The 21,347-nt window shown below is 44.8% G+C and overlaps 1 protein-coding gene across 1 annotated transcript in view; it reads left to right on the top strand.

The window, feature by feature from the left end:
* LOC122789818 overlaps window positions 1-21,347 on the top strand; it is a 169,358-nt gene that overhangs the window by 90,767 nt on the left and 57,244 nt on the right. The window contains exon 3 of the mRNA XM_044057258.1: window positions 7,545-7,637. Coding sequence (XP_043913193.1) covers window positions 7,545-7,637 — 93 coding nt within the window. The remainder of the gene's footprint in view (window positions 1-7,544; window positions 7,638-21,347) is intronic.

The following is a 21,347-nucleotide window of genomic DNA, read 5'->3' as shown; positions in this document are numbered from 1 at the left end:
GCCTACCAAAGATATTTTGGAAGCAGCCACTTGGAGTTCTGTACATACCTTCTCCAAGCACTACCACCTACCATTATACTCCAAAACTAGAGCAGGCTTTGCCACTGCAGTCTTGCAGGGCATCCTGGCTCCTCCTAGTTCCACCTAGTGCCTACCACCCCTTTTTAGCTTTGGGATTCTACCCATCTGTTATGACTGCAGCTGTATGCACGATGAACATAGTACAGTTTTGTACCTACTATAAATGTAGATGTTCGAGTGCTAATACAGCTGCAGTCCAGGTTTCCCCCTTCCCCTCTTGGAACAGGCCTATTGGCTAACACCTCCTCTTACAACCTGATTGGGGTATTCTTTTTTGGTGTATTTGCTTGCAACTACTGTATTTTGATTATATTGCATTGCATTACTACATAAATGTATGTATTGCCTTCGTTCTGACATCTGGGGCAAGAAAAACTGAAGAAGATGGCGTCGGCTGGTTCTTTTATACCCCTGTCGCACTGACGTCAGGGAAGAAGCGACGACAACCGACGCCGGACCTAGACTTTGGAATTCGGCTGACCGAGGACCTGCCTGACGGCAGAAGAACCCATCTGTTATGACTGCAGCTGTATTAGCACTCGAACATCTACATTTATGGTAGGTACAAAACTGTACTTTTGTTATAGTTGGTGGCTTTGCAGTTGCCCGCCCGTACTGTAAATATTATCTGGGACACTCCTCCCAGTCTAGTGTTCATTCTGCCTAATACAAGTTGAACATTTGAGAAGGCCAACCCACTTGGTTCTTAACCTTGAATTATCTTCTGCTCCTCCTTCCTCCCCTTGCACTTTACTAACAAAAAAAACTCCTTGCGTTCTGTGGGCTTCTCATCTGATAACTATATTTTTTGGCACTTAACTGCTCAGAGTTGAATAAAATAACAATTGAATTTAGTTCAGAATACATTTCAAATAAATTGCATTTATTTAAAATGTATTTGCTTTAATACTGCTACACACTGAAGTGTGCTAGCTTGCACTGCACTTGAATTGTTTTTAGTGCTTTTAGCTGCTTTCCAAAAAAAAAATCTAAGCTTGTTTCCTACCTTTCCTTTAACTAGTCTAGTCCAGATACAGATTTGCTGTATCCAGGACTGTGGTATGCTTCTGAGCCCCCCCCCCCAATCCTTTCTGTGTATGAGGAAAGCCTTCTAGCTTATCAGTGGGAGTGGTATGCACTAGGTTGCCTATCTACCACAAGAGGAGTGGCTTTTGACCCATAAATTGTAGTTTATTGGCCGTTTGGGCAGCTTTCCCATCTCTTTCAACTTTCTGGTTTAAAAGCATGCATTTGGGTTTGTTTCCTGCCTTTCCTGTAACTAGTCTAGTCCAACTACAGATTAGCTGTATCCAGGACTGTTGGTAAACTTCTGAGCCCCCAAACCCTTCTGTATTGGAGGGAAGCCTTCTAGCTTATCAGTGGGAGTCTTAAGCATTAGGTAGCCTATCTACTACAAGAGGAGTGGTTTCTGGCCCAGAAATTGTAGTTATTGGCCGTTTGGGCAGTTTTTACATCTCTTTCAACTTTCTGGTTTAAAAGCTCGTGTTTGCACTTGTTCCTTGCCTTTCCTGTAACTAGTCTAGTCCAGATACAGATTTGCTGTATCCAGGACTGTTTGTAAGCTTCTGAGATCCCCAAACCCTTCTGTGTTGGAGGGAAGCCTTCTAGCTTAGCAGTGAGAGTGGTAAACACCAGGTAGCCTATCTACCACAAGAGGAGTGGTTTCTGACCTAGAAATTGTAGTTTATTGGCCATTTTGGGCAGTTTTTCCATCTCTTTTAACTTTCTGGTTTAAAACTCCACATCTGCGCTTGTTTCCCACCTTTCCTGTAGCTAATCTAGTCCAGATACAGAGATGCTGTATCCAGGACTGTTTGTAAGCTTCTGAGTGCCAAAGTCTGCTCTTCAGTTTTTCTCTTAGATCTGCTAGTTCTCTCCTCTGCTGCACTTTTACTAGCTTGTTAGTTTAGCACTTTACCAGACTTCTTGTAGCAATTATTGTAGCACACAAAAGTGCTACCAGCACTAAACGTTGTACAAGGAAACCGCTCCAGTATTTATTAATGCCCACCCCACCAGGCATGTCTAAAGGTCAGTTCCCTGTGCTTTATCCTGTTAACCTGATGAATTTGGACATCCTGAGGCAATGTAGCAACTTCCTCATGTACACTGACATCCCTCTCCTCTTACCTCCGAACAATCAGACTTGTGAGAGATGCACTTTTATATCCAAATTGGAAGCCACGCACTCTTCAGCCAAGACCGGAATAGCTGGTCAAGAGGAGAAGGTCAACACTTCCACCACATCACATGGAACACACAGCCCTCCAGAACACACACCAGCACTGCCTTCACATAAAAACACAAATCACACACCCACCTTCATGGAGGCTCTCAATAAAAATCTACCCAAACAACAGAGACCTCCAAGGCAGAAATGCACCCAACCACCACAACAGCAGTAATCACGAGACACATAACTCTCCTAAACAGTGTGCCACTCAACCAAAGCCTCTAAGGCAAAACAGCATGCTCAACACACTAGTCATAGGTGATTTGATAGTGAGGCAAACTGATGTCCCACTCACTAGATTGAATAAGGAGGAAGTAAAAATCAGCTGCCTGTCAGACGCCAGGATCTGCCACATAAGGCATGCACTCAGGTCCCTCAACAACAGGTACAAATTTGACTCTGTCATTGTATATGTGGGTGTGAATGACCTGAGACGTACCTCCCTGGACTACATGAAAAGAGACATGGAGGAGCTGTTGGATTATGTAGCCCAGATGGGTATGACCCTAGCCCTGAGCGGCATCCTACCATCACCCAGAATGATACCACAGTACAAGCAGAAAATGATAGATTTCAACAATTGTCTATGTTTCTGGTGTCATTCTAAGGGGATCCAGTATCTGTCTGCCTGAGATGACATGATTGACAGATCTCGATGCTTTGCTAGAGATGCCTGCATCTGTCACCCCTGGGCTTCCGGATACTGGCCAAGGCTCTTGCCACCCCATAGTGCCTTTTTTAGGCAGTGTTCCAAAGACCAAATTGCCACCGTAACAGCAACAAACAAATGCAATCCGATAGTCATGCTGCTCAACGCTAGAAGTCTAACTCTCAAGATGCACTCTCTCAAAGCACTCCTTAAAATGGAGAACATTGACATTTGTGCTGTAACAGAGACCTGGTTCAAGGCAGCAGAAAGCACCCCTGCACTGCCAGGCTATAACTCATTCCACACATTTTGGCCCCAGAACTTGGAACAAAGCTCCAAAGGCAGTGGTGTTTCCATATTCATAAAGGATGCGCACACCTCCAGACTGGTAGCCCAACATAACGCATCTGAGATACTTCAGGTGCATCTAACATTGGGTAAGACAGTGATTCAGGTCATAGCCTGCTATAGGTCCCCAACCATGTCCCAGGACTCACACTTCACGTTCCTAAGCCCCCTGGAGAATATTATGGTCCAACCTAACACTGTCATACTGGACGACTTTAACTACCCCTCCATTAATTGGGGAAGCTACTCATGTACCAATACACTTGCCCAATGCTTTCTGGAATTAATTAATTTCAGTTCTCTGGACGAGCTCGTTCTTACCCCCGCTAGAGGTAGCAACATCCTTGACCTGGTCATTACTAACATGGGCGACCATTGCTCTACACCAATAATCAACTCCTCCCTGGTTGCATCTGACCACAAACGAATCACCTTGGAAATCCACACCCCCCCCCCCCCCACAAAGGTAACCACCATGAAAAACTTTTCCAAAGCTAACTTTGGGCTCCTAAAAACAGAGGTGGCTAACTTCACGGCATCCATGCAAATGAAGAATAGTTGCATGACCGCCGAATCATACAACATGTACACAAATGCATGGAACTCGCCATACCCAATAGAACCAAGACGCTCTCCTCAAAAAAAAAAAGAAGCCAGTCTGGTGGTCCCCTGCCATAAACAAACTCTACAACAGAAGGAGTAAACTGATGCGGAATAAGGTGAAATCCCAAGACTGGAAAAACTCTCATCAGCCTCAACAAAAGGTTGAGATCCCTCATCAAATCCTCTAAAGCTAGCTATGAAAGCAGAATTGCAGCAGACAGTAAAGACAACCAGAAGGCTTTCTATAGTTATGTAAAGAATCTCCACGGCAATACCCAGATTTGCTCTGGGCTACTGCTTTACTCCTCACCCCCCAAAGAACAAATCACCGTACTGGTAGATTGCCAGGCACCCAGTATTACTGCTGCACAGGTTAAAACAGCACTGTTCAAGGCCAAGAATACAGCTTCTATGGGACCTGACAATATCCCTGGCTGTGTTCTACATGAACTACAGAGTGAACTGGCAACTCACCCGTGTGCCCATCACAGCCTCACCTCAGACTTTGTCCCTACCGAATGGCACACTGCTACAGTCATCCCTCTCCACAAAGGAGGAGCAACTACAGACTCCGGGAATTATCGCCCAATTACCCTGATGAGTCTGATATGCAAAGCTATGGAACACATCATCATGGACCTAATAAACAGTGATACAGTGAGTCTCCAAACTTTGGATCCTACACAGTTTGGTTTTGTGAAGGGTAGATCATGCCTGCTCAACGTGATTGACTTCGAGTCAGTCACCAGAGCTGTGGATGAAGGCAAGGTGTTTCATACAGCATACCTTTATCTGGCCAAGGCCTTTGGTATCATTCCCCACTGAGGAATCATAGAAAAACTCGCTAAGCTAGGCATCAACCCTTATATCACTAGGTGGGTTGCAAACTGGCTCACAGATAGAACCCACAGTGTGAACGTAGTTGACTCCAAGTCAGACTGCTGACCAGTCATGACTGGAGTCCCACAGGATTCGTTCCTGGGTCCTCTCCTGTTTGGTATCCACTTCTCTGAAGTCCAGGCCAACACGAAGGGACTCTGGCTGACAAAGTTTGCATACAATTGCAAGTTGGAAGCTATTATTAACTACCAAGTGATGTTGACGGCCTACAGAAAGACCTCAATGACACCAACGACTGGTGTTAGAACCATGGCCTTAAGCTCAATGCCAAAAAATGTGTCGTCATCCCCTTGGGAAAATCCTGGTTCTCTTGAATTACCACATTGATGGTAGTCCACTGAACGCAGAAGGCATTATAAGCGATCTGTGAACACAGGTTGACAGCAACCTCACTTTTGACCACCATGTTGCCACTGTAGTCAGAAAGTCCTATGTGGCACATTTCTTTACTAAGGGTTTTGCATCCAGGAAGAAAGAGGTCATTGTTTCCCCTCTACTCTTCCCTCATTAGGCCAGTCATCGAGGACAATGCCCCATTTTGCATGTGCCTCATTAGACACCTGCAACAACTGGAGAGGCCACAGAAGTACCTCACAAAGAGGATCCTAGGCCTTAAACATTTGTACTGTATGGACAGACTCAAAAAAACTCCCAACTATTCTGTGTCTCATATCACCTACTTATAGGCAATCTTTGCTTGACTTACAAGGCCATGTCTGACCCAGCTCTGTTAGAAATGCTACAGCTAAAGAAATCCCAACCCCTCCACACCACACACTCCAGAGACGTCAACCTCATTACAACAATCAACAGAACTTGCTGGAGGGACAGGTTCAAAACCCAGAGACTGCCCATGATATGGAATAGACTTGCCATACATGTCAAGCAGAGCACCTCACTGGCCCTCTTCAAGAGTAATCTTGATGAGTGGATGGGAAATAGAAAATTCAACCCGGGGATCACTCTAGTGGCTCTACTCGACAGAGGCACTAGGAACTAAGGTTGGGTGTCACGATGCCAGGGTAATCCTATAGGCTAGGCTTGTAAAGGCTCCAGGACCATTAACCTAGTGTACACCTATGAACCTATGTATTTCTGTACTCTTTGACTTACAAATATGTAGCAGATTCATAAGTGTGATGTTTGTGGATGCCTTGTAAGCCAGGCATAGATTACCTGTCGGCAATCTACAGGAGACTGAGTGGAAGAAAAGAGCTTTATGGCTCTAAGTAAGGCAGGTTTGTTGCACCTTTTAGTAAGGAACCTCTGGGTTGCTCTAGTTGCTACATATGCCTGGTCAGGTACATACCAAATGGAGAACTGTATTCTGATTGGTCTAATAAGGGAAGAGTACAGTGGGGTAATAACCTGTTTGGATCTAGATGCCATGCCCTTACATAAGTTGCGCAACATAAAATGATTTCCTTACCACTGTGGCCACAAAGTGGTCGAAGGTAAAATTGTTATCTACATATGTACCCAGATTCCTGATCACTTGGTCAAATCTTAGGGTTTCTTAGGATTTTTTTCTTCAAAAATCTACCATTTTTTGTTGTATTTTCCCTTCTAAGCCCCCCCAATACATCCTGACTTTTGCAAATCAAACACTAGTCCCCACCTATAAGTAATATTCCCTGATGAAAGTTGATTATTTCTCCCAGAATTTTCTTAAGCTCCACTGAAGCATTTTAAATGGAAAATAGTTCTAATGAATGCTGTGAAACAATGACCTCCTTGGACCTAGATGCCATACCCTTGTTTATAAGTTGCACAGCACAGAATGATTTCCTCACTGCTGTAGACACATGATCCCAGACAGCGTTTTCTCCTCACCTTTTGTGATTTGTTTTCTTTCAGGTTCTCTGAATGTCTTCTTTGTTTTTATCCAGGCAGTGTACTTACTAGCCAATAACTGAACGTTACCAAAACAGACCAATTTACTGGCTCCCTTTTCTGAATTTCTATTTTCACACTGAGATAGTCGAAATTAAGCTGTTACTCAGTTTGCAGCTGTTTTGGAATCCTCCTCTTTCATTGTTATCTTGAAATCTGCAGCCCCAATCCAGTATTGCCTTCTCTTCTAAGCTTGAAGCAAACAGTATTCTAAGTATTCTGTTGTCCACATCCCCTTCACCCTAGACCCAAAAATTGGGCTTCTTTTCCACCTTCTCTTGGAAACTTAAAAACTGTAATAGATTCCACTGTGATCTCAAAAAGTTCTTTTTAAGAGAGCCAACTGTAAATGTTTCATCCATTTTGAAATTGTGTAATCCACTACCACCTCTCTCAAACGTCAACTCTATCCAAGTTCTGTTCCCTTTCTCCATCCTCTCTATGTTAACTTTATGCAGCTTTATTATAATCACTTGCACTCATTGCATTCTATTTTTCGCTGTTTACCTTTGACTGGTGCTTTTACTTGCCACATTTGTTTGTATTGGTTTAACAAAACCTAAACTGTACTAACTGAAGAAGGTACTTAGGCTTTCATTTGTATTAGCTAGTCAAGCTATCAAGTGTATAGCAATTATGCCTTGTTGAATGGTTATTCTGTCAATTTGTTTTTTTTTGCTTTGCACACCTGAATAGGAACTGGAATTTATTTGCATGGATCAATGAACTGCCTCATTTACAAAAAAAAAATTAAATAAAAATTAAATAAGCTAATGTAAGATTAGTTAAAAATGTGGATTATTTTCTTCATGTTAGGTGATAGTGAGCAACTTGTGATTGACAGCTGGGATTGTAGCTTCCCAGATGACTGCACAGAAGTTGAGCCTACTGAGAACTCTGAAAGCTTATGTAAGTACCATTTCAGATGCATATGTAGCAGTTTTAGCATTGTAAAAGTATTTTCTGTCGCATCTTAAAGGACAGTTCCTGGCAGAAGCATTTTTAATGTCAAGTTGAGAGAAGACTGTTCAGCACATTGTTGCAGTTCTCTTCACCAGCATATAGAGAAATGAAATGAAATTAAATGTGGCATGAAGGAAATGTTTATGCCATCATGTCAAACTTGCAATGACCATTTCCTGAATGACTACTCACTGTGTTGTCCGTGTCTTGTGTATTGCTTAGTTTTATCTTTTGGAGTTTCCATATAGAAATCCGTTAATAAAGTAAGTAAATATTTTATAGTGGCTTGAAGTGGCAAATATAAAATTTGATCCCTACTTAGCGATGCCTAGTTATCCTTCTCCCCATTTTCCCATGCCTGCTAACGATCTTAGGCCCATTCATTCTTCCTTCATACTCGATCATGCTGAGACACGAGCTGAATGACAGTGAAGCTACTATCCACATAGATTAAGGTAAGTGATTTACTTGCCCAACCCCTAACCCAACTACATCTGTCGTGCAGTATCAGCCCAGTGGAATGTGTTCTGTGGTAATATTAGCACTACTTGGAAAGACCATGAGCTTTCAATGTTTGCTGCTGGTGCAACATCTCCTTCATCCATCTGGAAGTCAAAACAACAGATCAGAAGCACCCCCCCCCCCCCCAATCCAGGCCTCTGAAATTGGAGCTACCCTTGCTGTATCCTCTCAACATGGAGGTTACTGGTCTGTCCTGGGTATTATGGAGTGTAGTCTCAAGACAGTTTTCTAAAATACTACAGAGCTGGCAGCAGCTGTGTTCACTTGGTTAATTGAGATAGCCACAATAAAAACGTGTTATTTTCAAATTCCTTGGTTAGCTGTAGAGTAGTAAAATCCTAGATTAAATGATTAAATATAGAATAATGGCGTCATAGAGAATACAAGGCAAATAGGCCATGTGGCCATTCATTCCTTGCTAGTACACAGCCTTGGATCGTTTTCAAGGAGAAATAGGTTAGCAATACCAGGGATTAATTTGTGAATACCCATCCAGTTGTCCAAATCCTTTTTAAAAGAGGATAGTGTTTCACATTGGTTGGTCTGGAGTGCAAGTTTGTTCCAATGGGAGGAGTAGTCATTGTACGATTAATTTATCTCTCCACTGCTGTTTGCTTATTTGCTGAAGCAGGTGCAAATTTGTAGAGATATAATAGGTCTTGGACTGCCACATCCCTAATGACCTTTGAAATAAGGCATAGATCGCCCCTAAGGAATTTGTGTGACACTAAATACAGGGACAGAGCTTCCAGCTTTTCTTGGTAGCTCAGGTCTTTTAGGCCTATGATTCTGTTTGTTAGGAACCTCTGGTGTCTGCCCAGCTGCCTAATATGTTTAGTAAGATATATCTCAAAAGGACATTGAATTATATGATAGGCCTGACCGGTCTGAAATGTAGAAGAGTAGACACTTCTTTAGTTCTAGAGGAGATAACCCTTTGCAATCAGCTGCATCAGATAGAAGGATTTTCCTAACCACTGTTGCAACATAATGATCAAAGGAGAGACAGAGAGAGAATTATCTACTAATCTTGCAAGATCTGTCTCTCAACGTTTTCATTTTGTAGTGGATTGCTTTCTATACTGTAAGCTCTAGGTCAAGAGATTGTTTACCAACTGTGACAGTGTTTCACTTTTTAGCATTTAGTTTTAGCCCTTTTTTTTGCATGTGCTATTAACATGTGTAAGTCCAAGTTCTGTCTTTTGTGTGTCAGAAGGGAATTTGAGGATGACTTCTAGTTTACAGTCATCAGCAAACTTGGTTAACTAGTGATCCCCATTTTTTATTTGGAGAGCAGAGAAGTATATGACATGGTCACTCCCCCTTTTTACCCATTACTCCTACAAATACTCACCTGAGCTGTCTCTTACCTGGATCCAAGTCTTCTCCTTTCAGGTCAGAGGTCCAGATCTGTCTGTACTTCATCCTTCAAAGCTGATATCCACTGCTTCTTCTAATTCTGCCAGATCGGTTTACAGTTTTAAGGGGTCAGATTTGGAACAGCTGATGCATACCTTCTTACAGGTCCAGATGGACCTAGGAATCATCCTCACTGCATTGACTCTGAGGCCAGAGGTTCTTATGCTCTTGCCTCCAACTTTATATATTCCTCCCTCAGCACATCTTTCATTGCCAGGGTCCGCGGGTCTGACTGATGTTCATCATATTGATCACTGCTGCAGTAGCCCTAGCTATATGTGTTTTATCCTGCCAAGAATATAATAACCAGCCAGCTTCCAGAGTTTCAGGGCACTTGCCATGTGCGAAGAGGTACTCAGCTTGAGCTGAGCTGACTAAAAAAACAAGTTTGGGCACCACTGCCTTCAGAGTTTTCCTGTCCTTTGAGAGAGTGCTCCTCTGTGGGCATTTGGGGATCTACAGTTGGCTTGTGCTGTTCCTTTGCTGGTCAGGTAACTTCACTTTAGGGGAAAAACAACTTCCTTATTAAAAACTTATTGTTTTACTGTACTTCACTGCTTAGGAAAGTTATTTTTAAGGCAGGAGTGTGTGTTTTAAGAGAATGCCTTGAGACTTTAACTGTACTTTTAAACTGGAGCAAACTTTTTTTTGTCATTTTGAAAATTCTTTAAAGTAGTTGAAAACCATTATTTTCATATGGAGGAATTGTGTTCATTTTACTTTGGGGGGTGGTGAAGTGTTTTAAAATGCTTTTTACTGTATTTTTATATGACTTTAGATTTTTGCTGGCATATGCTGCTTGTATTCCTCTGGAAAGAAACACAATTTTTGGCTTAACCATGGAACAAGCTACCAATCCCACAGTCTGTCATTCCAGCCACAAAAAGAAATAGTTGAGCAAACAGCCTTTGCCACCACAGCAGGCTAGCAGTTTGCCTCAGGTGCAGGTGGATGACTCTTGTGGCCAAAACTGGTTCTTCAGAAAACTCATTTTTTACCCCAAATCCCACTGGTATAGCACCTACAGCCACTATAGCCAGGAGTTGGCCACATTCTCTGTGGCTGTTGAGGTCCCCTCAGGGGGCAAGGGAGAGGCACTCTTGTCATTCCCAGGAGAGGGAACAGCAAAGTCTTCCCTGTTTGGTCATAATGTTGTGCATGTCCCTGAGGAAGCTGTTGTCATTAATAACACTGTTTGCCCCATTTTTCCTGTCAAGGAACCAAAAACTAAACATGTATCTGCTGCTCCTCAAATTTCCTTAAACAGGAGTAGTTTACTGGGTGCTGGTCAGGGTTTAATTCAGGCTATTAATCCCTCTTATAAGGTGGTTTATGGTACATGAAAAGGGATGCCTCTTTTCCTGAAGAGAGTCAAGATTCTGAATCTGGACAGGAAGATTTAGGGGATAGACACGTAGTTTTCTCCTCTGTGTTCTGATTCAGACTCACAGGAAAGCTAAGTTTCTGATTCTTCTTGTGGGGATTTCTCTTTCTGTGAAACTATTTCTGGAGTGTGCCAGTGTTTTCAATGGGAGAGCATTGAGGTTTGTCAGTCCTTCATTTCAGAAAATACTAGGATCCGTTTATAAAAGGAATTTCCAGAACCTTTAGCCATACTTCTATTTCTGTCAGTTTTGGAGGATGTGTCTGTCACTGCCTGCAATTTTCCTGATATTCATCCAGCTACACTTAAAAAGGTTGGTAGAATTTATAAAGTTCCACAGTTTTTAAGTGTTTATATCCTCTTCCCAAACCTGATCCAGCAACTATAGCTTCAGTTAATCCTACTGATGAAAGCACAGTGGTGGAGTGGTTAGTGTGGTCATCTCCCACAGCAAGAGGTTCTCTGTTTTGATTATCGGCTGGGGTGCCTTCTGTTTGGAGTCTGCATGTCCTCCCTGCATTCATGTGGGTTTCTTCCAGGTGCTCCAGTTTCCTCCCACATTCTAAAGACGTGTTTGGAGCGTTTCTCCCTGGGCCTCCACTGAAAATGGGCTCTGTCTCAGTCAGACTTTCCTGGTAAACAAAATGTTAAATAAATAAATACTGCTGCTAAACATTTAGATCTGAAGTAGTTTACTTCATTTGATCTTCAACCTGTGGATACTGGATCCGTATCTGATCCGAGCCGGCAAGTTCACTAGCATCTGCTCCAAGCTCCTCCCCTTACCCATAATACACCTCCAGTACCTTCCAACCCCCAGATCTTGTTTGCCGCGGCTTGCCAGAAGCATCGTGATTCTGAGCTCCGAGTTTGTGAGTTGGGTTATTGATAAGTTAGCAGTTTTTTATAGTTGGTTGAGTGTTAGTTGTTAGTGTAGGTTCCCTGCCCTCTTCCCCTCGCTGGTGCGTCATGTTTTAGGGTTTTTCTGTAGTTCTTCAGTGTTAGTGTGTTGCTTCCCCTCCCCCCTCAGCGTACTGTGTGCTTTTGAGTGTGTGGTGAGTGGGCCTGAGTAGGAAATAGTTTGTTAGTTCATTTTCCTTCTTTTGTTTGTGTGTGCTGTTTTTAAGAGACATGGCTGACCCCAAGCCGGCCTTTAAGAGGTGTATTGAGTGTGGCCACAAATTGTCACCAGCCGATGGCCAATCTCTTTGCGTTATGTGCTTGGGTGTAGCACATTTAAGTACAGACTGTGCCATTTGTGCGGGTTTTAACCTGTGTGCTATCAAGGATAGACGTGCTAAGTTGGCCTTTTGAAAGGCCTTCTACCCACTAATGAGGCGGCTGCTTCTGCTTCGGTCACAGCGGCTACTGTGGCTGCCTCTCCTTCCTCTCTTGTCCTTTCTTCTCCTCCTCCCTCCTAGGCTGGGACTCAACCTCCCATTTCTAAGCCTGTGGAAGTGGAACGCAGAAAAGGCAGAGAGAAGGAGAGAGAGAGCACAGGTTAGAAAAACGTAATGGGTCCCCGGACCTTTCTGCTTCTACTCCCGCCAAGAGTCAGTATAGGATTTGTTACTCCCCTCAGCTTCGATCTCCGAGATTTTCCCCAGAGCCGGAGGAGCCATGGCCACCATCTAGGGCCTCGGTTCCTCAGCCTGTCAGGTCGGAGTCCGTGGCCTCGTCAAGGTCCACCCGAAGCCTTTCTGAAGTCGACATGGATAAAATGAGGTTGATTCATACTCAAATCCAGATGGGATTCTTGCCAGCCCTTCTCCCTCTGGAGGGGGTGCTCACTTCCTTTCTTCACGCCAATTTCTCCTTCTCCGATCCGTCCACTGGGTTTGGAGTATTTGGATCCGAGGATGGCCTTAGTCAGGGGATCAGTGCCGACAGTATCTGTCTCGTCGACACCGGCAGCTGCCTGGAGCATGTCGGATCTGACCAGTTCGGATCTGAGTGGCTCTCTGAGCTGGACCCTGGGTGTCGGATCCGAGAGAGTGGAACTTTTTCCATCGGCTCCAACGTTGTAGGGCCAGTTTCCTCCCTCGGAGCTCTGTCCACTTCGGGCCCGGCTCTGATTTTTGTGTCTGATGGGGAGAGCGATTTCCTTATTTTTGGCCCAGGAGGCTCATTCTCCCTCGGCGTTTGACATGGTAGAAAGGGTTCTCTCCACTGGATCGAGACCCTTGACTATTTCCTCGGACTCCACCCCGACTCCCTCAGCTTTGTCTACGAATCCCATAATTTTGCCAGCGGGACAGCACGTGCTTGAGCCCCAGGTGATTCTCCCTGAGGAACAAGTGGCTTTCGATTCCCCCCCCCCGGAGAGCCCCACTGGAGACGTGCCTCCCAAGCATACATGTAAGAGGAGGCACTTGGACTCCCCCGAGTCCCTCACCGAGGACACGGATTTGGATAATGGGGAAGGTTCCCCCAGATCACCTCCCAAGGATGTCTCCTTTGGAGACATCATGGAAATCCTATGCCAGCGGGGATGTTGGTCTGCCCCCAAACCTTCATCTAATGAATCGGTGTTCCTGGAGGCTTTTGGCACAGGCCCATCTACTTCCTGGGTGCCCCCTCCTGTAGATCCCCTGGTGGACCTGGTCACCCTGCGGGCCTGGAAGGAGCTGGACACCATGGAACCAATCCTGAAATGTCCAGACAAAATCTTTAGTCCTCCCTCAGATAGACCCTGTAGATGCTATGGTGGTAGCAGCAGCCACTAAAAAGGAACTAGCCCAGGAGAGTTCCTCTGTTCATCCCCCTGACCGAGAGTCAAGGATGATGAACCGCTTAGGGAAGCGGGTTTATGCGTCAACGACTTTTTCCATCAGGGTGCTGAACTACTTGGCCCATGTTACTAGACTACAGCGCAATCTGGTCAAGGAACTGGCTGAGTCTCCCCCTAAGTCCATGTCGCAGGAGGACAGAGACACGTTCTCGGGGAGGATGGCCACTTTAAAAGCAGTTTCCAACACGTCCATGCGACTCCTTTCACATGCTACTGAAGGAGCAGCTAGGTCAGCTGGGTCTTTTGCAATGCCCCTTACGACGGCTGTACCCTTTTTGGTAAGACTGTCAGAGACCTTCGTCCAGAGTGAAAAAGATGGGAAGACACTGTCTGCTGTCGGGATCCACTTCTCAAACCCTCAAAGATCCTTTTCTCAGAATCAGCAAGGGCAAAAGAAGATGTGGTTCCGGAAGTCTCAGTATTCCCTGGACACTCAGGGCTCTTCTTCCCCCAGAGGCAGAGGGGGACAGGATAGATGCCCTCCCAAAGGCAGAGGGGGTCTGAGGAATTTTGAGTCTCGAGAACCATTGTCGGACAGGCTCGGGCAGCAACCCATTGGGGTTGCCCGACTACTCTACTCTGGAGACAGTTGGGGGTCGATTGTCGTTGCACCTAGCGGCATGGGAGTCCGTAACATCAGACCGCTGGGTGCTTCAGATTATATCCAGGGGATATTCAGTCCCTTTTGTGGTTCCTTCCAAACCTGTCAAACACCTCCTGGACATTCTACCCACGTAAAGGGAGGCAGCAGCACTGGAAGTTTCCAGGCTGCTAGAGAGACGAGCCATCGAACCCCCCCCCCCCCCCCCTGAGATTAGTCCGGATTGGGATCTACTCCAGGTTCTTTTTGGTGCCAAAAAAAATGGGGGATTTAAGGCCCATTCTGGACCTATGTAACCTGAACCTGTCAGTTGTCAAAGAAAAATTCTGGATGGTCACCTTACAGTCCATCATGCCGTACCTGCAAGAGAGTGACTGGATGTGCTCGTTAGACATCCAGGTTGCCTACTATCACATAAAGATGCATAGAAGCTCCGGGAGGTTCCTCCGCTTCCAGCTAGGAGTCAATCATTACCAATTTCGAGCCCTACCCTTTGGGCTCACCACAGCCCGTAGGGTGTTAACCAAAGTTATGGCAGTATAAGAGGCTCACCTGAGGCTTCAGGAGATTCAGGTCTACCCGCATCTGGATGATTGGCTCCTCACTGCTCCCACCAGGCGTCTACTTAGTCAAACCAGCAATTATTTCCTAGAGCTTGCATTTCACTTGGGGATTACAATCAACACATCCAAATCTCTTCTGGATCCTGTTCAGGTGATACACTACATTGGAGCATGGATAGACATACTGCAGTGCAAAATCTTCCTGACCACGAATGTAGTTCGAAACCTGAGTATGCATGTTTCCTTGATCTACCGTTCTCATCTTCCCTCAGCAGAATCTGTTCTGAGGGCCCTAGTGTCTATGGCAGCGACCATAATGCTTCTTCCGTGCACCCAGTTGCACATGTGAGTACTACAGTGGACTCTAGTGGTGCAATGGTCCCTATTGGATCTTCCATTATGGTATCCAATACACCTCAGTCGAGTCTGCAGGTTGTCACTTCTTTGGTGGATGCACTGTCTGGAAATGCTGGAGGGACGACCTTTTGTTCCAACCCCTGTCCAAGCCACCGTGATCACGGATGCCCCCAACTTGGGTGGGTGGGGGGGCATTGTTTGGGCAGGACAGTCCAAGGCCTGTGATCCCCTGTCGAGACCAGTTTGCATCTAAACTTCTGGAGATGAGGGCAGTCCTTTTGGCATTGCAGGCCCTTCATGCCTTTCTTCCTCTGGGAACCATTGCAATTCAATCAGACAACATGTCGGTGGTCTGGTATGTCAACAAACAGGGAGGGACCAGATCTTACCCCCTTTGTCGTGAGGCCATGAGAGTCTGGGAATGTGCGATCTCCACCGGTCACTTTCTGATAGCAATGCACATTCCGGGACAGTCCAATATCCTGGCAGACAGGTTAAGTCAGACTATGCTGATGCCTTACGAGTGGTCTCTGAATCCTTCAGTAGCAGAGCAGATCTTTTGGGAGTGGGGTCAGCCTTGCTGTGATCTCTTCGCATTTCCTTCCAACATGAAGTGCAGTGAGTTCTTCGCTCTGAACCCCCAGCCAGGGGAGTCCCCCAGAGATGCTCTAGTCCATGCTTGGCCTTCCAGTTTTCTGTATGTCTACCCTCCAGTACCTCTTATTCCGTGGTTTCTACAGAAAGTTTGTTGACTGGGGAACAAAGTGATCCTCATTGCCCCCATTTTGGCCTCGCCAGGTATGGTTTCCCTTCCTTTGGTCTCATCTTCTGGCTCCACCTTAGGTCTTGGATCATTGCTTTTCCACCCTTTCCACTGATATCCATGGTACTTCTGAAGATTCAGGAGGAGTCCCCCAAGGTCATTGTTGTGACTCCCTTCTTGCCCAGGCAACAGTGGTTCTCCCTTCTCTTGCAAATGGCCAGGGCAATTTTTCCAAGCTTTCTCACAGAATGGATTTGTTTGCACAAGATCAGGGGTGTTGGATGCACCCCAACCCCAAGCAATGTTGACTGGATGATAGGGTCTTAATTCACTTTAGGCACCTTTTTACTGTGGATGTGCAGCAGGTAGTAATGGAGGCAAGAAATCCTGCTACAAGGAAATCATATATTAGACAATGGAAAAGATTTTCTCTTTGGTATCGACATAACCAGCACCCGTTCAGGGCTAGTGCTTCTCTGGTTTTACAGTATTTGTATGAGTTACTGTCCTGTGACCTTTCTTATTCCTCCATCAGGGGTCATCTATCAGCCACTTCAGCATGTCTGCCCATGGATCTTCCTTTTTCAATGCATTCTCCTGTCTAAATGTTTTTGAAAGGAGTTTTGCATAAGAGGACTCCAAGAAAACTGGTGGCCTCTCCTATCTTAATATTCTTTTAGGGAAACTGACACTTGCTCCATTTGAACCAGCTAATCTGGCTGACTTGAGGTTCTTAACATGGAAAACTTGTTTTACTGATTGCTCTGACCTCTGGTAGAAGAGTACTGAGTTGTAAGTTCTATTGGCATGTAAACTCTAACTCATTTTCCACAGAGACAGTATTTCTTTGAAAGCTGCTACTTCTTTTATGCCTAAAGTATAACTTGAGTTTGCTGTAAGCCAAAATATCCATATACAAGCAGGTGCAAGGTATAGCAGTGGGGGCTGCATGTGCCCCCATTTTTGCAAACCTTATCCTGGCATTTTGGGAACATCGTTATGTATTCAGTAGCCCCTTCTTGGGCTGTTGGAGTCTTTATGGATGCTATTTGGTTGATGATATTATTTGGCACGACTCAGAAGCCAGGTTAGTGGAATTTTTCACATATATTAGTAATACTACTAAATTTCTAGTCTTTCCTATGACTAGATTATTTGAGATAATAAACTATTTAGATGCCCAATTGAAAATTGATTTTTATTAATCGTTGTTTTTCATCCACCCTGTATAGGAAACCTACCTATTCCAATTCTCTGTTACATTTTGAGTGCTGGCACCTGTTTCACCAGAAAAAGGCTCTAGGCAAAGGGCAGTTGGTGCGGTTAGCACAGATGGTGTCAGAAGATAAGTGCTTCCTGAAATAATGGTTAGTTTTAAAAGACATGTTCTTGAATACAGGTTACCTCCTTGCATTTTTAGAAGAAATTTTTCCAGGAAGTGGATCAAAAAAGGAGTGATTTATTTTATGAACCCCTTTTGGGGTCCAGTAATGAGATCACTACATCATGCATGGCTAGAGACACTAATTTTAGTAAGGGGTGTATTTTAACATATAACCAACAGGGTAAGTTTGTAAGAGAAGTACTAATAGCTAATTGGAGAATTTTGGAATTGGGTGGTGCAAACATGACTAAGCTGGGACGATGTCCGATTGTTACTTGTAGACGAGATAGGAATATTAAAAGTTATTAACAACCAAGTGCTTATGATAAAAAACACTCAAAAATAAAACAAAAAAATATCATACTGGCCAGGAAACGACTCGAGACAAAAAAATTAAAACAAAACTTTTATTAAGTAAACCATAAAAAAATATTTAGTTCTTTCGTCCTGACACACTTAGGACTTCATCAGAATGCATTTGTATATGAAACTTACTTTGCTTAAATAGTAATGTCCAAATCCTCCTTATTACAACTAATTAATTCCTTTAAAGAGACAGTATGCACATAAATCTTTGAACAAGAAACCGTTCGCCTGTACAAATGCCTATAAACCTTGAATGCCAATGTAATAATAAATAGAATAGTAAAAACTAACCGCCTTTGTAAAAGGCTAAAAAATATTATTAAAAATTACAATAGTGTAAGTTGCCCACACCACTTGTGAAAACTTTTTTATTAAAAAAGGTTGAAGGGAAATGTTATCATTGATACCTGGGGGGCTTTGTGCATTCAGCTTGTTCTGCTAAACGGCTTCCCTTTCCTCCAGCTTATTCTTTAAGTCCCTTCCCCCTTGGGTCTGCCTGTACTTGTTCCAAAATAGCAAATCTAAAACTTTTAAACTGAAGACAATTCAGGGGATAATTAAAACGGGCATTTTTGTCATTGTGGACTCTTATGTTATAGAGGTATTCATAATTTCTTTTCCTAAAACACCTTTCAGTTTTTCCAACATAAAATGCCAGACAGCTGTCACATAAGACCATATAAACCACATTCTTAGTTTGACAATTACCCCTAATAAAGTGCACCACTGAATTCATTCCATTCTGTAGTGTTACAGCCTTGGTCTCCAAAATGTTTGAATATTGTGAGCATGATCCACATCTGCGTGTAGCTGTTCTGTTGAAAACACCTTTCCTGTACCTATCACCTACTCCAAACCTTTCTTTCAGGTTGTGACCTGTCTTGAACACAAAAGATGGTCTACTGCCCACAAAAACAAGTAATAAGAAGTTATGTACTCACCATAACGTTCCATATGAGTAGGTAGCTTCATTTGTCTGCAACCTGTGGGTCTTGGATCCGATATCTGATCTGAGCTGGCAACTTGTTTCAAGCTAATGGATCCGAGCTCCTAGCTCCTTCCCTCACCCATAATCCCCTGCTAACCCTCCATGACCTCAGATCGAGTTTGCCCCTCAATATATACCCAAAACGGGTATCCAACTAATACAGATCCGAAGGAGGGGGGGATGGTTGCAGACAAATGAAGCTACCTACTCAAATGGAACGTTATGGTGAGTACATAACTTCTTAATCTGAAGTAGGGAGTTCATTTGTCAGCAACCTGTGGGACAGAGCCCCCAGCTACCTGAACCTTGGGTGGCCATCATGGAAGGATATTGCGAAGCACCGCAGAGCCAAAGGATGCTCTCCCTCTAGAAATCACGTCCAGTTTGTAGTGGTTAATAAAGGTATGAGATGAGGCCCAAGTGGCTGCCGAACAAATATCCAATGGGACTCTAGACTTGAAGGCCGCAGAAGTAGAGATGGAACGAGTGGAATGTGCGCAAACTCCTTCAGGTGCGGGTCTCCCAGAGGCTTGGTACGCTAATAGAATACATTGAGAAATCCAGCGTGATAGAGATACTTTTGATATTGCTTTCCCCAAATTAAATTTGGCAAAGGAAACGAACAGCTGGTCGGATTGTCTATGACCCGCTGTTCTATGAGTATAAAAGCGTAGCTGCCTATGAACATCTAATGAGTGCAGCTTGTACTCTCCTTTATTCTGATATTTAGGGAAGAAAACCGGTAAATTTATGGATTGATTTATATTGGTTTCTGATGCTATTTTGGGAAGAAAAGAGGGATTGATCCTGAGGTACACTCTGTCCAGGTGAAAGATCAAATAAGGAGGCTTCACAGAATGAGCTTGAAGCTCCGAAACTCTTTTTGCAGAAGTGATGGCTACAAGGATTGCTGTTTTCCAGGGCAAGAATTTGAGATCTACTGAAGCAGCGGGTTCAAAAGGTGGAGCATCAAAGGCCCTGTATCATGTCCCACATGGTAATGTGAGATGGCCGCCAATTGCACTTTGACAGTTGAGCAACTAGCGCCTTCCTGAAAAAGTTCGGTTAGGAAGTCTAATATGGAAGGAAGAGGAGCCGTAAAGGGATCTAGATTATGATGCTCCGCCCAGATGGAGAAACGTTTCCATTTACTGCGGTACACTTTCCTGGTGGAGGGCTTATGCGCTGCCACAAGGATGGCTTTGACTGGTGAAGAGATACCGGAGTCCTAACTAGGAGTGGAACTGGAGCAACCAAGCTGTCAGTTTCAGATTGTCCAGATTTGGGGTCGGTAAGTCCGACGGATGGGAGATTAGATCCGGACTGGGATCCAGAATCCAAGGAGGATTCACTAGGTGAGACCACAGGTAAGGGAACCAAATTTGCCGAGGCCAGAATGGGGCAATGAGGATCATCCTGCTCCCCAACCGCGAGGCTTTCTGTAAGAGTTGCAGTATCAGGGGTAGAGGAGGATAGGCATAAAGTAGACCGGGTGGCCAAGCATGCACCAGAGCGTCTTTTGGAGTTTTCCCTGGAGGGGGAATCAGAGCGAAGAAATTGCCGCATTTCGTGTTTGAGGGAGAGGCAAAAAGATCACAGCAGGGTTGCCCCCATATTGCGAATATCTGCTTCGCTACTAGTGGGTTGAGAGACCACTCGTACGGGGTAAGAAGGGTGCGACTGAGTTTGTCCGCTAGGATGTTGGTCCGCCCCGGAATGTGCATTGCAATCAGAAAGCGGTTGGTGGAGATCGCCCATTCCCACACTCTCATGGCTTCGCGGCATAGAGGGTAAGATCTGGTTCCCCCCTGTTTGTTGATGTACCAGACAACCGACATGTTGTCCAACTGAATTGCAATCGTTCCTATGGGGAGGAGATTCTGAAGTGCTTGCAAAGCATACAGCACCGCTCTCATCACCAGAACGTTGATATGCAGGGAGGTCTCTGTATCGTTCCACGTGCCTTGGACCGTCCTGCCTGAATAATGCCCCCCCACCCGAGGCAGGAGGTATCTGTGGTCACCGTGGCGAGAGGGGGAGAGGTGCAGAAGGGATGGCCCGTATGGAGGTCTGAAGCATGGAGCCACCATAATAGAGCCCTCCTGCAAGCCTTGCTGATAGCAATGGGGTGGTGAAGAGGAAAGGACAGAAAGGACCATTGCACTAGAAAGGTCCATTGCAGTACCCGCATGTTCAGACGGGCACATGGAAGGAGCGTTATCGCTGCCGCCATGGAGCCCAGTGCCCTCAGGACCAATTCCGCTGGTGGGGTCTCTGATTGGAGGATAGCCCGCACATGGAGTTGCAAATTCCGAAATCTCTCGGATGTTAGGCTCGTAGCTCTCTGGTGTCTTTTCTGGCTCCTATGAATTCTGTGGCTTGTGTCGTGGCCAGAAGGGATTTGTCGGCATTGATGGTGATGCCTAACTGTGGGGCTAGGCGGAGAAAGAAATCTCTGGCTGAGCAAAGTAAGATGCCTTGTTGGGGCGGTCAGGAGCCAGTCGTCCAGGTGCAGAAA

Source organism: Protopterus annectens, chromosome 15.part0 (assembly GCF_019279795.1).
Source record: "Protopterus annectens isolate FY-2018-M chromosome 15.part0, PAN1.0, whole genome shotgun sequence".
Lineage (NCBI taxonomy): Eukaryota > Metazoa > Chordata > Ceratodontiformes > Protopteridae > Protopterus > Protopterus annectens.
This window is presented reverse-complemented; position numbering and strand designations above follow the sequence as displayed.